Here is a 14852-nt window from a genome sequence, read left to right as displayed (position 1 = left end):
TGATAATTCCTTTGGCCTCTAAGTTGTTTATAAATATATTACAGAATAAAAACCATATAAAGTTTTCAAAGTTTTGGTTATTGGCCGGGCGCGGTGGCTCAGGCCTGTAATCCTAGCACTCTGGGAGGCCTAGGCGGGTGGATCGCTCAAGGTCTGGAGTTCGAGACCAGCCTGAGCAAGAGCGAGACCCCGTCTCTACTAAAAATAGAAAGAAATTATCTGGCCAACTAAAATATATATAGAAAAAATTAGCCAGGCATGGTGGCGCATGCCTGTAGTCCCAGCTACTCGGGAGGCTGAGGCAGTAGGATCGCTTAAGCCCAGGAGTCTGAGGTTGCTGTGAGCTAAGCTGATGCCACGGCACTCACTCTAGCCCGGGCAACAAAGCGAGACTCTGTCTCAAAAAAAAAAAAAAAAAAAAAAAAGTTTTGGTTATTTATATTCTCTTTTAGTAAACTGTAGTTAGAGCATTTTTGTGAAGCAGGATGTGTTCTGCATCTCTGTTTAAATGTGGCTAGTGTGACTGAGAAAGTGATTTTAAATGCAACTGATTTTTAGTTAAGACTAAATTTCAATACCTACATTTCAAGTATCCGCTGGCCAAGTTTAGCTAGTGGTACTGTATTCCCAGCATGTTTGTATATTTTATATTAATAACTTGGGTATGAGAATATAGTGTACTTTTGGGAAATTTCCATATTTAAAAATATGAATATTCTGTATTAGTATAGACTATATATATGAGTGTGTGTGGTGTACACTTGTGTTGGTTTATTGTCCAGTTTAAATCTTTCCTAGGGTCACTGATGTGTCTGCTTGTGTGATAACCTATGAGAGCCAAGTGTTTGATTACCTGTTCATGATTGTTTACTTGCCCACCTCTTTCAATTTTAGGTTGAACTTGTATTGTTAGGCACTTATGAATTATTTAAAAATTTAGTAGTGGTATGGATAAATAAGTCTGTGACTATGAAACATGCTTCATTTTCAATAATGGTGATTGTTTTATATTATGAAAGTAGATTAACTATAACAGTTTTCTGTTGGTTTGTTTTGAGTAGGGGTTTGCTTTTTGTTTTTTTTTTTTTTCGTTTGTTTGTTTGTTTTTGCAACAGGGTCTTGCTCTGTCACCTGGGCTATAGTGCAGTGGTGTCATCATAGCTCACTGCAACCTCCAATTCCTGGGCTCAACAATCCTCCTGCCTCAGCCTTCTGAGTATCTGGGACTACAGGTGTACACCACCACACCCAGCTAATTTTTCTATTTTTAATAGAGACAGGATCTCACTCTTGCCTAGGCTGGTCTTAAACGCCTGGCCTCAAGCGATCCTCCCACCTTGCCTCACAAAATGCTAGGATTATAGGCATGAGCAACCACATCCCGCTGGCACAGATATTTTTAAAGTTTTTATTCTCAGAACAGTGGGCTACCTGTGCATGACCTTCTTATAGTAAGGATTAGCACCTCTCAGACGGACAACAAAAATGTGCTTCTTGATATGCTCAGAACTAATATGCTATAACTTTCCCAATTACATTATATTGTCAAAAAAAGTCACATGGCCAAACTCATCATCATTTGGCTGCAAAGTATACTCTTTTACCGTGGCTATGGGGAGGCAATATAGATTTACTGAAAAATAATCTAATCTACCATAATAGCCATAGAAATTTTCTTCATGTTTCATGAGATAGATATTTGTTTATAAAAGAAAAATATTAGAAATAGAAAAAATAACTTCAGTAATTTCTTTATTTTCTATCCTAGGTTTTTATTTTTCATTTCAAAAAGTCTTGTAAAGTAGTCTTGTATAGTGCTCAAGAGTATTACATAGGATGCTTTCACCAGCTTTGATCAATGTACAAAGGGGAAAGACACAGTACAGTACAAAATTTAAGGATATAGGCAATGGAACCAGGTTACTTGGGTGTGAATTCAAGCTGTACCCTATTGGCTATGTGACTTATTAACACACATTTCTGGCTCAGTTTCCTCCCTGGTAAAAGACAGAGAAAGAATATTTTATATATAGGGTGACTTGAGGATTATTTGAATACTACTTGCAAAAGGATTTGGATAGCACATTCTGACCTATAATTACTGAATCTTAGTTATTTTTACAAAAATATTATGCTTTAGTTCAATCACCTGTATCATGATGACTATAATTGTGGCTACCTAATAGGATGCTCTGAGGAATAAGTGATATAATGCCAAATGACCCTTAAAGTAAAGCCTAACCATATTAAATTATTGCTATATGTATTTTTTCATATCTTTCTTTCCAAATATTCAACAAAATCTGACTTCCAAGAGTACTCAAGATCTAAAACATTGTCCTCTTTTCATTCATCAAAACTCCAGTGCTTCAATAAAGTAATTTTAGCCAGGCATAAAAATATAATATGATTATCAAATTTAATCATATATTAAAGACATCTATTTGTATTTTAAAGAAGGTTTTGACAAGTTCAATTCATGTCATATATAAAAAATAAATAAGAGCAATTTTTCACTGATTATGCATTTTCATTAGTGAAATCAAGTTGCAATTACTATTCTGATTCATATTGGTCAAGAACCCCAGTCTCATCCCCCCATGTTATTTTGAAGAAATTTTGGAAAAAAAACTATCAAGTTTTGTCAAGATGGTCTTTAACTATACCTGCATTTACAACCAGATGAAAGTTTTATAGTGTCCTAGGGGAAGGAGAGACTGAAATGTCTTCTCTCTGCCAATGTTGGAGTGTCCCATGCACACATATGCACCTCATACCTTGGGAATGGGAAAATATAATAGAAATGTTTTATAATACATTTCATTGAGAAAAACCTTATGATTTTATCCCAATTTTTAAATATCTAAAGAAGTGCATTAAAATATGTCTAAGTTATATATATTATATATATATGACTACACTAAAACGTGAATTACTTGACAAAATAAGCTTAGTTCACGTCCTCCAAATTCACCTATATATACAGGGAACAATATAGGAAGATGATAACCAATGGTTGAATTTAGAATTGAAAAGTCAAAAAGAAGTCAGGGATTTAAAGATCAAAATGGTAGATTTGTCAAACTTTCTGAGAGTGCCAATTAAGTGTGGACAACAATGGGTTTCTTATACTAGTACCAAGAACTCATTTAAGTAATAATTGCAGAGGAAATTGGTGACATAATTAACTATATGCTGCCTTGCCAGAGCAATTAAGTAAAAGAAAGAAATAACAAGCATTCAAAATGGATAGCCACACACAGAAGAATGAAACTGGATTCCTATCTCTGACCATATATAAAAATTAACTCAAGATTGATTAGGGATTTAAATGTAAGGCCTGAAACAATAAAAATTCTAGAAGAAAACCTAGAAAAAATTCTCCTGGACGTTGGCCTTGTGCAAAGGATTTATGACTAAGATCCCAAAAGCAAATACAACAAAAATAAAAATAAATAAATGGGACTAAATCGAACAAAAGCTTCTGTACAACAAAAGAAATAATCAACAGAGTAAATATTTAATAGAAAACCTACAGAATGAGAGAAAATACTTGCAAACTACTACACATCTGACAAAGGACTAATATCCAGAATCTACAAAGAACTCAAAGAAATCAGCAAGCAAAAAAACAAACAACCCATTAACAAGTGGGCCAAAGACATGAACGTAATGTTTTCCAAAAAAAAGACTAAAAAATGGCCAATAAGTATATGAAAAAAACTCAACATCACCAATCATCAGAAAAATGAAAATAAAAACCACAATGAACTACCACAGTACCCCTGTCAGAATGGCCATTATTGAAAAGTTGAAGAACAACAGATGTTGGCTGTGATGCAGTAAAAAGAGAATACTTACACACTGTTGGTGGGAATGCAAGTTAGGACAACTTCTATGGAAAACCACATGAATATTTCTCAAAGAACTGAAGGTATCACTACTATTTGATCTAGCAATCCCACTACTGGGTATCTACCCAAAAGAAAATAAGTCATTGTATTTTTTTTTTTTTTTTTTTTTTTTTTGAGACAGAGTCTCACTTTGTTGCCCAGGCTAGAGTGAGTGCCGTGGCGTCAGCCCAGCTCACAGCAACCTCAGACTCCTCGGCTCAAGCGATCCTACTGTCTCAGCCTCCCGAGCAGCTGGGACTACAGGCATGTGCCACTATGCCCGGCTAATTTTTCTATATATATTTTTAGTTGTCCATATAATTTCTTTCTATTTTTAGTAGAGACGGGGTCTCGCTCTTGCTCAGGCTGGTCTCGAACTCCTGACCTTGAGCGATCCACCCGCCTCGGCCTCCCAGAGTGCTAGGATTACAGGCGTGAGCCACCGCGCCCAGCCAAGTCATTGTATTTTTTTAAATGCATTTATATGTTTATTGCAGCAGAATTCAGAGCAGTAATTTCTATCTTTTATAAATTGCCCAGTATGTGGCATTTTGTTATAGCAACAGAAAGTGACTGAAACTACCCTGTACTTTTACATACTGATTATGCTGTTCTGGCTTTCTAAATTCTAATACAAACATACATTTTAAAGTTTGAAACTTTGTGATTAATAGTTTATGCATTCAATATCCATTTAGATATAGCTACACAATTTCTTTTCTTTAACTTTCCTTTCTGCAAATGCCAGTTTTGATTGGAAAGATATGCATTATCTTTAAGATATTTAAATTGCATTTACTTTAGAGTAGTTATTAATTCTATTTTAAAAAATTCTTTAAAATGAATTTATTTTGCCATCATATTAAAATAATAATTTCACTTATTATTTGCTTCCAATTTACTATAACTCTTGGGAACTAGGTGTTATAATTATTTAGAAGTAGTCACAGCAATATATATTTAAGTTCTATATGTATACATAAGCATATATATTTATATCATATAAAGTAAATTCTAACTACACCGATATTTGGAATAATTTTTCTTGTGTCTTTATATTTTTATTATGTCTTTGTATAAGCCTACAGTCTCTAGTAAAGTGCTAGAACAGTAAAACCACGGTATTATTACATATAAGAAAGGACGTGACATATAGTCATTTGCTACATAATGACATTTTGATCAGTAACAAACTGCATACATGACAGTGGTCCTATAAGATTATGATGGAGCTGAAAATTTCTATCTCCTGGTTATATCATAGCCATTGTTGTAGTACAAGACATTATTCATGTGTCTGGGGTGACGCTGCTATAAACAAACCTACTGTGGTGACAGTCATATAAAAGGATACATTCATTTATGTACAGTACATAATACTTGATAATGCTAATAAATATGTTGCTGTTACTAGTTTGTGTATTCATGATACAGATATTTTTGTCATTATTTTACAGTTCATAAAAAAATGTTAACTGTCAAAAAACCTCAGGGAGATACTTCAGGAGGTATTCCAGAGGAAGGTATTATTATAGGAGATGACAGTTCCATGCATGTTACTGCCCCTGAAGACTTTCCATGGGACAAGATGTGGAGGTGGAGGGCAGTGATACTGATGATCCTGACGCTGTGTAGGCCTAGGCTAAGTGTTTGTCTTAGTTTTTAACAACCTATAAAAAAAATTAAAAATTTTAAAAATAGAAAAAATCTTATAAAGATATAAAGAATATATATTTGTACAGTTGTAAAATATATTTGTATTTTAAGCTAATTTTTATTATCAAGTGTCAAATATGTTGAACAGTTAGAAAGTTTATAAAATGAAAAGTTACAGTAAGTCAAGGTTAATTTATTATTGAACAAAGAAAAGAATTTTTTATAAATTTAGTCTAGCCTAAGTGTACAGTGTCCATAAAGTCTACGATAATACATGGTAATGCCCTAGGATTTCACATTCACTCACTACTCACTCACTGACTCACCTGGAGATACTTCTATTTGTGTGGGCTTCATTCATGGTAAGTGAACTGTACAGGTACACTGTTTTTTATCTTTTACACCATATTTTTTACTGGACTTTTTCTATGTTGAAATATGTTTAACACATAAATATTAACATCATGTTATAATTACATACATTATTCAGAATATTAGCATGCTACACAGGCTTGTAGCCTAGGAGCAAGAGGCTATGTGATATAGGCTAAGGATGTAGTGGGTTATACCATTTAGTTCATAAAAATATACTGTATGAGGGTCACACAATGATGAAATAACCTAAAAATGAATTTCCCAGAACGTATATCTGTTGCTAAGTGACACATGACTGTATAACGTTGTTTAACTGAAAATACCAAGTGGATGTTTGTAGGTATAGTAGATATCAGTATCACAAATTTAAAGAGAGGGCATTAGTGAGTATCATATTATTTGACATTTTTAATAATGGTTTTGTTGTTTTAATTCTATAATGTGTCCAACAGAAAAGATTATTAGGCCGGGCCCGGTGACTCTCACCTATAATCCTAGCATTTTGGTAGGCCGAGGCGGGCGGATCGTTTGAGCTCAGGAGTTCAAGACCAGCCTGAGCAAAAGCGAGACCCCGTCTCTACTAAAAAAAAAATAGAAAGAAATTACCTGGACAACTAAAAACATATAGAAAAAATTAGCTGGGCATGGTGGTGCATACCTGTAGTCCCAGCTACTCGGGAGGCTGAGGCAGAAAGGAGTTTGAGGTTGCTGTGAGCTAGGCTGACACCATGGCACTCTAGCCAGGGCAAAAGAGCGAGACTCTGTCTCAAAAAAAAAAAAAAAAGAAAAGACAACATTATTAACTTAGTTTTTGAAAATGTAATAATATGTAAATATAAATAAATTTATTTCTAATAGAAATACATAAAACATGAACACAACTGTAATATTAGATTATTAATTTAGTTTATGAAAATATATTGAAATATAAGTAACAGAAATACATACATACCTAGCCAACATTAGCCATTCTCCTGAAAGGCTCAAATAATTGCTCTGATTCCAGAGACATAAATATGGATTTAAATTCCATTTTGGTAGATTTTAGAAAGCTGAAGATTGAGTTTTTACGAAATCAATCTTTAAGAGGTTTCCTGCAATAGCCTTTGGAATTATAACTAACAAACATTCTCCCTTTCCTTTATGTGAGATGAGGAATGATGAAAAGATTTCCACTTAATACAAACTAGATAAAGTTTTTGCCTTTATGTTTGTGTGTCATTTAACCTGTATTTTGAAAGTCTACTTTTTTTCCCTACCCATATTTAGTTAGGTGGCATTTTTTAAAAAATGTGTTTCCTCCTACATAATTTAACTCAGGCTTTAGTCATTTACAACAAATATTCCTATTAACATACAGACAATTTGTTATGATTGGAGAATGAATCAGTCAACAATACTGACTAGTTATTCAATATTTCAATTTCTGGCATGATGATATTGTTCAGTATTGTTTAATGTATTATCCTTCCCAGAGACATTTAGTTTTTCAGATAAATCTGATTAACTTGTTTATAAAGTATAAAACTGAATGTGAGAATTTTAGATACTAAGAGAAATCAAGAAGATAAGTTTGGAAATTTAAGTTTGGGAATTGATGTCATATTGATTACAATAATGTTGAAAATGTAGCAATTCCTTAGAATAATTAGTGACAAATACATTAAATTCCTACTAATAATGTGATTATGATTTAAAGTTGTTTCTCTTTATAATAGCAATTATGTTAATAAGAGTGTAAAGAAAAGTATGCAATGCCAAGTTTTAGCGACCTTGTCTAAATGTAGAACATAAACACTTAAGATACTGTTAACAAGGCCTAAGATTTTAGTGTTTGTGATTGAGATGGAGAAACTTAACCGCATGGATAGTGAAGCCTCTATATTGTCGAATATGAAAATAATTTCTAGAGGCACTTGAAAATGGACAAACTAAATAACACTGGGAGCCCAAAGTCTCCTATATTCTGGAGGTGTGTGATGAGATCAACTGACTTCAATATAGCCCAAGTGTGAGAATTTCCTGTTCAGACCCTGAAGTGACACATTGATGAGAAATCTACCTTCTCCACTCTTGCCTCTCTTTGAGCCTTCACAGGGCACCCTGCGAAGATCACAGACATTTCTCCTTTCTTATCAGGAGTAACCCGGACTCTCCACTAAAGGCTACAGGACATTCTGGGGACAGAAGGTATGTGCTATTTTCCTCTATGTCTACTAGCCCATTTCACTTAGTGAGAAATTATAAATACTAGGATAATATCAGAGTAGAACATTGATGTTTTTACTTGAATAATTGAGGGTGAAAAAAAAGCCTAAAGTATAAAATATGTTGAAGGATTTTCTCAAATACTCAAATTATTGCCAGTGGAGAATTAATCAAGAACTTATCCTCATGAGATTAGGTTTGTTAATCAATACCATTTAAAGTGAAACCCATAACAATCATGACAATTAATTTTGGATTTTATAATCAGTACACATCTAATAATATTTTCTACTTAGCTCAGCCTTTAGAAATGGATGTTTAAAATAAATACTTCAAATAATATATGTCAAATGTAATTTCCCATTTATGTTTTTAGACTAAATGCAGGCTGGTAAAATAAGAATGAGATAACTAACAAAATGTGAATCTAAACTTAATTATAAATAGTTGAAAGACTTAAAAAATATTTGAGCAAAACATTGCAACAAAAAGATGATATAAGAGACTCCTATCTTATGAGTTATTTTACATGCTCTAATGTGAACCAGATATAATAAGGGAGCAACAAAAATAATTAAAATACTAATATTTTGATAGCTTATAATTGCCATGTATGTGTTAAGTGTTTTACATACATTATACTTTATAAATTTTTTTTTCCATTCTAGATTAGTGATCTGTGTTACTAGACACTAGGTAACTTTCTAGGATTGCACATTATAAATTTCAATGCCAAATGTAATTCTAGATCTCAGTGACTGCGGAGCTCATGGACTATATTATCCGATTAGATTATCTAAATTATCATACTTATTTACAGAACAAAAGTGCCTTACGATTTTGACACCATGGGGTCTTTTTTAAAGTTTAAATATAAGTGTCAATCATTAACTAAAAGTACTTTTGTAAAAGAAATTACTATATGTGCTAATATTACTACTTCTCCATCTCATAGCACTCAATTATTCATGATTAATGAATTGTAAAAGTGTCTTAGAATTAGTGCATTATTTCCAATACAGAATTTTAATAATTTAACACGCATATTCTAAATGATGTTAAAAAGTTTCTGCAGGATCTTACTTTAATAAAGATATTTATATTTATGAGCTTCTATTCCTCACTAGTTTATCATTTTTTATTTCTCCAACTAATAATGTTATGTCAAATGTAGAATATGTTTTTTGAAAATTACCTGTTCAATTACAAGACTTTGTATAAAGCTTTAAGGAAATTACCATCAGACTTTTACATTGCTCACCTGCAAAATGAACATTGTTACTCAGTCCCCACCCAATATACCCCAGTCTGACTACACCAGGGATCTTATCATTAAGTAAATCGTTTATTAACTTCTTAAGTACAGTTATCACAGAGCACAGTCTATGAATCACACAGCTGCAGAGATGAAGAAGCAAAGACCAACCTACTCAGGAATGAATCTGGCCAAGGACCCAAAGAGGCAGCAAACAAAATCTAAGGGCAGGAAAAACTCCATTTCTGTAACTGAACAGGAAATAACCCAAGTGGAATTAAACCTCCATAATGCTACTCCAGATCTCCAAGGGAAGGAGACCTGCTACTACAAATGTAAGCATTTACTAGATCCTCAATGTAACTGTCCTGGGATATACTGTTTTGGTGAAGAGTTGTGGGAAAGATAAGGGAATATTTTCCATTTGTGAGGATGAGAGCTCAAAGTTTGGATATGGTACTCTAATATGAATCTGAAGGCTTATTTTATTCAGGCATTATTAAACTTGTAGGCCTTCATCAACAAATCATGGGGCATTATATTTACTGAATATGCAACAATGTATTTTGAGAGAAAGATGACCACGGTAGATGTGGGTTTAGAGACAAGAATTTATCCCTTTGATTCCCTGTACGTGTGGGTTCTCTTGTATGTAAACCTTCTAATCAACTGTCTCCATCTCTCCTTTCTCAGTGTTTCTGTTTCTCTCTCTGCAGTTTCACTGTTACCTCCAGAGAAGCTCACTGCTGAGATCCTGGCCATCATTTGCATTGTCCTAGTGGGCTCCGTGTTAAAAATGGTATTAATAGCTCACATTCCCTGTAAGTATATTTTTGAATGGTTACAATAGAACTTTTCACCTTAATGATGGAAAGCCTCTAAGCATTTCATAAGAATAGGAAATAGAATATTTAGATATTATTTAATAAGGATTATTTCAATTTTTTCCAGTTACATTAACACAGAAGCTGAACAATTCTTTCCAGACTATAGCACATAAAGGTACATTTTATATATTATCTCTTTCCTAATCTGTGCAAAAATATAATAGATTTTTTGGGGGAGACTAAATTAGAATATTGGACAATAAATGTTCATAAAGAAAGATTGTAGGAGGACATTCCCTTTTCTTCAACAATAAGTAAAAATGCTCATTAAAATCACCATACCCTCTTTTTGCCATTTTACTCAAATTTAACTACTGCTGTTATATGATCAGAATTAAATAGTTCTGCTGTTCTAAAAAAAGTGTTTTGTTCAGTGATTTCTCAGACATGTGTAGGGTGGATTTTGTGTGATGTTTTCCTTTACTTGGGAACATAATTAGGAAAGCAGAGACTTGCCATTTTTAGTGCATGCGTGTATGATCAAGAGTATGTTTTCTACATGTAGCAGCTCTCTGGATGCACAGATATGTTACGTGCATATAAGTTTATACATTTACAAATACATAGATTGATTTTTGTTTTAAAAAATTCATGTTCTTTCTGGATAATTCAGAGTCTTTCCTCAGCATATCACTGTGGCCGTTGTCCAGAGGAGTGGTTCACATATTCCACCAATTGTTATTACATTAGTAAGGAATTCAAAACTTGGGATGAGAGTGTGACGGCCTGTGCTTCTAACAACTCTAATCTGTTTTATACAGAGAATGAAGAAGAAATGGTAAGATGTTAAGTGTTTCAAAACCTTTCTTAGAAGCTTATTGCAGTCAATATTATATTTGTAGAATTTATCCTATTCTTTTATGTATTTTCTTTTAAATATTTCCAAGTCTGTATATTATTCTGTTGTGTGACTTCACAATAGTTTGTTTCTATTTATACACTGCTAATGCATTTCCAATTATTGCTAATTCTTGCTGTTCGTGGAAAACCATGCTTCTACAAATGCTTTTACCCTAAATTAAATTTTGCTATTTAATAGTACTAGATATAAGCACATCATGATGGTGCAGATTTATCACAAAGTGAATGGACTCCTGTAGTGCAATTCGGATCACAAAATAGGAGTTTCCAGCCCCAGCAGCCCTGCCCCTGTGCATGCCCTCATCACTGCTCCTTTCTACTCCTCAAACCACTGTCCTTTTAATATTACAAATAAACTTTACCAGTTTTTGAATGTTCATAAGTGGAATCATATAGTATGTACTTTTATGTCTGTCTCCTTTCACTCCTGTGTGATACTTGTACAATTCATCCATATTAATGCAGTGAGCCAGAGTTTGTTATTCACTACTGCATTGTGTACATATAACATATTAAAATCCTTTCTATGTGGTGTCTCTGGAGGGGTGACGTGAGTCTTATGCCCTCAGGGACACAGAGACTTCCCGGATGGAGCACTTGTGGTAATGGGATTCCTTTGCTGGTTCCTCCTCAGCTGTACCTACCCTGGTGTCTCTTGGTGGGGAGCACAAGCTCTTCCTCTGGCTACTTCCTGTTAGCAGGTCTCCTGAGAGATTCCCCCTTGGTGGTGGTGCCAGCCTTGCAGGTGTTGCTGGCAGGACTCCCTCTCAATACAGAGGGGGAATAAGCTTACCTGAGGCACCTCTCATTGCCAGGTTGGATGCCGGGAATAGCAGGCCTAGGTCACTTTCTTCTGTTAGGTGGGGGACTTAAGATGTCACTGTGTCGATCCCTGATCCTGGGGGCCCAAACCACTCCACCTTTCCCTTCCTCCTTTCAGAATCTCCTTTGCTTGTGTCTTTCATGAGGTCCAGAGGTTATAGTTGTATTTAGTATGGAGTTGCACCTGTTTTGGACCATTGGTGTTCCACTAACACAGACACAGAAAAAACTGGGGCTTAGCTAGTTAACAAATGGTTTGGTGGCCAGAAAACTGCATTTTTGGCTTATATGTCGTTTATTTCCTCAATGACACCCCTATCAATTCCCATCTAAACCCCAAACTCTGAGAAATGTAATAGAAATATACATTGATTCAATATTAGCAACAGGAGAAATGTATGTACACTATCTGGAAATTTATTTAAATTCACGCTATATTTGTTTTGCCAACATGGGTTACTATTAAATTACATGGGTCATAATTTTCCTCATTAACATAAGAATAACAATGAAACTAAAAAGTATAAATGTTTAAGAGTTCATTTTAAGGAATAATTACATATATCTGTGAAAGTTTTTAGCAATATAAAAAGTGGATTTCAACTCTAATATTGCTTAAAACATTAATTTCGTTTTGAAAATTATAGATCTAATGAAAGAACATATTATTTACACTCGTAAAAATTTGTAAACTCTTTGACAATTATTTAAATGTAAAATATTTTTATTCTTATAGAAATTTCTGGGCTCCCTGTCACTTCTGTCATGGATTGGAGTCTCCCGTAAAAGCCGTGGTCATCCATGGGTGTCATTACGTGGCTCAACTTTCCAACTTAAGTAAGATTTTTTGAATGGTGCTGTATAGTAGAAAAAAACAAAAAGGAAAACTTCAGAGGAATAATATAAGTAAGTTTAAGTTGAATTATAGACATTAAAAAGATGTTGGAAGTTAGTGAAATGTTGCTATAAATGTTAAACAATGGACCGCAGTAGTCCCTCCTTACTTGTGGTTTCACTTTCTGTAGTTTGAGGTAACTGCAGTCAAACATGGCCAGAAAATTTTGAAATGAAAATTCCAGAATAAAGCACTTTATGAGCAATAAATTTCTCATTGTTCTGAATAGTGTGATGGAATTTCACATCGTTCCCACTCTGTCTTGCCTGGGATCTGAATGATCTCTTTGACCAGCAGGTCCACACTGTACAGGTGACCCACCCATTAGTCACTTGGTGGCTTTCTGGTGATCAGACCAATTGTCATAGGATCAGGGTGCTTGGGTTCAAGTGCCTCTTATTTTACTTAATGGGGCAAAAGTCCAAGGGTAGTGATGCTGGCATATTGTTATATTTACTCCTTTGTATCATTAGTTGTTGTTGTTAATCTCTTCTTGTACCTAATTTGTAATTTAAATATTATCACAGGTGTGTATAAATAGAATAAACATAGTATATAATAGGGTTCAGTATAATAGGTGGTTTCAGGCATCCGCTGGTGGTCTTGAAACACATCCCCTATAGATATGGGAGACTACTGGGTTCAGTTTTCACAATAAGCAACCCATTAATGTCACATTAAAATGTATTAACCATTTTCATATAATTCTTTTCTTAAAGTACATGGAAAATGCTCTTATTTCATGGATTGTCCCCTTAAAATATAACAGAAGTATGGATTTTTCTCCATTACAGTATAACAGAAACAGAATATGCTAAACGTAACTGTGCTATGCTATACAAATATAGACTTCAATCAGATGAATGCGGATCTTCAAAACCATATATTTGTAAGCACAAATTTTAGAAGTAAAGCACCTGAGTTTGGAATCGGCCAGGTAATTTTATATTTTGTGAAATGCAAATAATATTATGATTACATAAGTCAAGATGAACTGTAGTTTGTTTTAATAATAAAAATATTTTCAAAAATGGTATTTGTAATATAATACACAAAGAATAGGATATCATTGCCTTTGTGTCTGGCTCTTTTTTGCACAGCATTGTGTTTGTGGCATTTAACCTTTCTAAAAGTTGCATGTTATATGGATCTGTTTATATAAGATATCAAGAATAAGCAAACCCATAGAGACAGAAAGTGGAATAGTGGTTGCCAAAATCTAAGGGGTTTGCAATAGGAAGAAACCACTAATTGCTACATTTTTTTTCTTTTTGGGGTGATGAAAATTTTCTAAATTTTGGAAGTGGTTTTGGTTGTAACTATGTAAAAATAATAAAATGTAGTGATTTATACACTTTAAATGGAAGAAATATAATCAATCTACATGACATATCTATAAAAGATATTTGAAAATAACTCTCCTGTGATTATGTTTGGTACTGCATTAATCTCTAAAGTTATATATAAAGATTAGATCTCTTTATAAAATTGACTTTTCCAATCAATATAGTGCTATGTCCCACAATGTATTAGGTTTTCTTTAATTTCTATCATAGTTAGTATTTTTTGGTATTGAAGTCATACAGAAATACAGATATTTCACACTTATGCTTTGTAAATAGCATCCTTATTTTAAAATTTCCTTTGGTTATTTTGTTGCTGTAAACAGAAATACAGTTGAGGTTTGCATGTTGATCTTATATCAAGTTATTAATACTTCATTGATTTTATATATTAATTCTACCCCAAGTATAGGATATCCTGGATTTTCTACATAAACTACGATTTTAACAATCACAGTTTATCTTTTATCTAGGTGCCATACATTTTTTTCTTGATTCATTTTCACTGTGTAGGTTTTTTTTTTCTTTTTTTCTATTTCAGGAAATTATGGGGGTACAAAGATTTTGGTTACATGTTATGACTGTGCCACATCCTAATCATGATTTAAGGTGTGCCCTTCCCCCTCTACAATGCTCACCGCTTCCATTACTTGTGAG

General features: G+C 33.6%; 1 protein-coding gene across 1 annotated transcript; it reads left to right on the top strand.

The window, feature by feature from the left end:
• Nucleotides 1–9538: 9538 nt before the first annotated feature.
• Nucleotides 9539–13758, top strand: LOC138396753 (NKG2-C type II integral membrane protein-like). Its single transcript, XM_069490404.1, has 6 exons — nucleotides 9539–9722; nucleotides 10104–10208; nucleotides 10339–10389; nucleotides 10901–11052; nucleotides 12694–12794; nucleotides 13647–13758. The coding sequence occupies exons 1-6, from the start codon at nucleotides 9539–9541 to the stop codon at nucleotides 13756–13758; spliced, it is 705 nt and encodes a 234-aa protein (XP_069346505.1).
• Nucleotides 13759–14852: the final 1094 nt, after the last annotated feature.

This window comes from Eulemur rufifrons, chromosome 16 (genome assembly GCF_041146395.1).
Source record: "Eulemur rufifrons isolate Redbay chromosome 16, OSU_ERuf_1, whole genome shotgun sequence".
NCBI lineage: Eukaryota > Metazoa > Chordata > Mammalia > Primates > Lemuridae > Eulemur > Eulemur rufifrons.
Note: the sequence above shows the minus strand (reverse complement) of the source record. Positions and strands in the feature narration are given on the sequence as shown.